This window comes from Ictalurus punctatus, chromosome 14, assembly GCF_001660625.3.
Source record: "Ictalurus punctatus breed USDA103 chromosome 14, Coco_2.0, whole genome shotgun sequence".
In the NCBI taxonomy this organism is placed as follows: Eukaryota; Metazoa; Chordata; class Actinopteri; order Siluriformes; family Ictaluridae; genus Ictalurus; species Ictalurus punctatus.
Genome location: NC_030429.2, coordinates 6833705 through 6836992, shown reverse-complemented (window position 1 = coordinate 6836992; position 3288 = coordinate 6833705). Strand labels below are relative to the sequence as shown.

The 3288-nt window shown below is 35.0% G+C and overlaps 1 protein-coding gene across 1 annotated transcript; it reads left to right on the top strand.

Moving 5' to 3' along the window:
- Positions 1-266: 266 nt before the first annotated feature.
- LOC108274594 (uncharacterized) lies at positions 267-1673 on the top strand. Its single transcript, XM_017484806.3, has 4 exons — positions 267-492; positions 660-701; positions 820-975; positions 1159-1673. The coding sequence occupies exons 1-4, from the start codon at positions 361-363 to the stop codon at positions 1264-1266; spliced, it is 438 nt and encodes a 145-aa protein (XP_017340295.1). The 5' UTR covers positions 267-360; the 3' UTR covers positions 1267-1673.
- The last annotated feature ends 1615 nt before the right edge of the window (positions 1674-3288 follow it).

Genomic DNA, 3288 nt, shown 5'->3' with positions numbered 1-3288 from the left:
ATATGTATGAATATATATATATATATATATATATATATATATATATATATATATATATATATATATATATATATATATATATATATTTATACACACACACACACACACACACACACACACACACATATATATATATATATACATACATACATATATACTGTATGACACCTTAACATGTTACTCACCGTAAAAAATGTTCCATGTGGGCCACTGGTACAACCTGAGTGTTTTCCTGAGCAAAGGGTTTTTTTTTGTATTTTTTTTCTCAGCTCTCGGCCTCAAACTTCCTGTGTGGTGTATATAAAGACAAGCACACTGAGAAAACATTATCACTAGAAAGCATCTCTGAGAGGGGGAACCATGATGAAGACACTCATTTTTCTCCTCACTTTGTGTCTCGCCCTATCAGGAACCATCAGAGGCAAAAAACTACTCTTGGATGCAATTATTCATGACCTGGACAATCTTACATTAGCAGGAAACATCATGTTTGTAAGTAAATAACTGACACTTCCATTTCACATGATGTGGTTATGTATTGATATATGGTGATATAAAGTGTCACTGTGTCTCTCGTTTGGCCAGGTTATAACTTTTTTGCATAATGGGTCTTTACTACAAACAGAGGTGTTAAAATATGATTTTTCTTTTCTTTTTAGCAACCAAAAACGAATCGCTGTGCATTAAAGAAAAATTGGACAGTAAGTGATTTATATTGTTCATCTTATTCATTTAAAGTGTACGAGGACTTTAAATCAGTCCTTTGCAAAAATGCAATGCAGGTCAACAAATAATTTTATTCTTATTATTCTACTCTAGTGTAATATTTCCAGAGAGTTCTTTGAAGAGCTCAATGTGGCCCTGCAGAAAGTCAACGTAGAAAAATTACCTCCCAAAATGAATACTACTCTGAGAACCGTCAAGGAAGATCTACAGAACCTCATAGGTTATTTCCTACAAGGGCAGATTTTGACGGTAGGTTGATGATTTGATACATGTTTTACCATAAAAATAAAAACAATATCAATATTAAAATGGATGTTAAAGTGCTATTTTGTGATAACTCCTAAACTAACTCCACATGCACTGTCCTAAAATTATTTTAGATTAATTATTAGATTGTTGATGTTTTTCTTCTTGGTTTTTCTTTTCTTAAAGGGGGGAACCAGACGGTGTAGATGGTATCCAGGCAAAAATTTGGGTTGCTACAACACAATCCTACGGTGCCTTAACCTTAACTGCACCTTTAATAAAATAGGAAATTAACTTATTATCCTAACTTATATACAATGACTATTTATTATGAACATGCTATTTATTTAATGTTACGTATTTATTTGTAACTTAACCATTTTATGTTATTTATCTAAAGAGGTACAGGTCTTTATTGAATGTAAAAAAAAATTGTAATATTGCAATTTTTGTCTGGAGTGTATTGCAACAATACATCATATAAAATGTTTACAGACATAGAATGGTGAGACTAGACTTTTTATTTCTAAGGCTTAACTCACCTGACTGTGGTCGCCATGCAAAATGAATTTTATTATGACAAGCTACTATGTTCCTGATACTGATTTGATTCAATAGATGAACAATTCTACATTAAACGTAATGCATGTTGTTTACTTCGGTCACCTGTTATAAGAGTTAATAAAATCTTTATTTATGTATTTTATTTTGTGGTGTCAATTTTATGAACAGCTTAAAATACAGAATTTGCAGTAAGCAAACAGTGCTCTCTACTGGAAGAGGAACTGTAAGGAACAGAACAACTTCAGGACAAGTTTGAAGTTTACAAGTATACTTTATAAAAGTGAGCATAATGAAACAGATAAGATGTTAAAAGCAAGGAAAAGTAGATAAGTATGTCAAGCTAACAAGCTACAACAATTTGATTAGATTTCATATGAATTAACTTATAAGAATATATGTGATTGGTCTTATTGCTCTTCAATATGAAGCAGGACAAAGTGGAATACTCAGGTTTGGCTATTTTTTTTTATTATAAAAGTGGTGCTATAACAGTGCTTAAATAAAGAAATAACTATATTAAATAATTAATTTAAAAAATTTAAGCTATGTAAGAGAAATAGTCACTTATTCATCTTCAGTAACCCAATGTGGATCCGAACCCTATCCCGGGAACACTGGGTGTGAGGCAGAAATACACTATAATGGTGCATTTACATCTAGGGGCAATGTAGTGTAGCCAATCCACCTATCAGCGTATTTTGAATGCTGGTAGGAAACTGGAGGACCCGTAGGAAACACACATGGACACAGAGAACAGACGAAACTTCACACAGACAGGGGACCCTTGGAGTTGTGAGGCGACAATGCTACCGGTTGTGCTACCATACCTGTCTACTCTCAAAAGTGACTCCTAACTATCAAGGGGCTGCATGATATGGATCGTCCATGTGTGCTAGTCCATCTTCTAGCCAATCCCGATCCCAGAGCCAATTCTAGAAATGCTGTGCTCGCTGAGAAGTGCCTTTACCGGTACTCCTACTTCACATGAGTCAAACAGTCTCTGCCGTATACGTGTTCTGAGGACACTGGCCCATTCAGGGGTTTCCCCTCTTAAGGATCTAAAGGACACATTTGTATGTGTATTTGTCACATACACAGTTATACAAGGTACAACATGTAGTGAAATCCTAAGAAGCTGACACTGCGACTTGCAAGTAAGCATAACAAATCTAATAAAGAATATAATAAAAAAGAGAAAAATTGAACAAAGTTAAAAATAGAGGAAAATAATGGTGTGCAAATTGAAAGGAAAAACAATGTAACTTTGATTTCTGTGCAGTGCCGTGAGCTTCCTGCACTGAAGAATTATACGTGCTAGAAGTACCGATTGTAGAGGTGTGCTCTTCATGAGATCTGCTTATATAGAACAATTCTCGTGAGTTGTGACCACTGGCTTTCACTCAGCCACGGAGGAAATTGACTATTAAATTGATCCTGACTGATAGGAAGTGACATGTGGAGCAATGCTCTCAGTGTGCTGCAGTGATTTGAGGTTTCACCTCCACACATGAACATGCACACATGAGTATTCATCTCATGCTACACATGGAAGTGTTCTTTGGGGAAGATCCAAAAGAATGAGATAAAAACTACATGAGTATATGACCCACTGATGGGATTTTTGACCTTGAATCGTTTTTCTCATCACAGCCTAGTAGAGGCCATCAGACACAGACTTCATATGACGTGCCATGATTTTATTGTGGCTCTGGAGAAACATGCATTTCCCCCACAAAATGTTGTAAGTAAATA

Excerpts from the sequence above, each read along its gene's own strand:
- LOC108274594 (XM_017484806.3), top strand. The coding sequence starts at position 361 with ATGATGAAGACACTCATTTTTCTCCTCACTTTGTGTCTCGCCCTATCA. Across the intron at positions 702-819 it reads CATTAAAGAAAAATTGGACA|TGTAATATTTCCAGAGAGTT; the intron begins GTAAGTGATTTA and ends ATTCTACTCTAG. Across the intron at positions 976-1,158 it reads TACAAGGGCAGATTTTGACG|GGGGGAACCAGACGGTGTAG; the intron begins GTAGGTTGATGA and ends CTTTTCTTAAAG.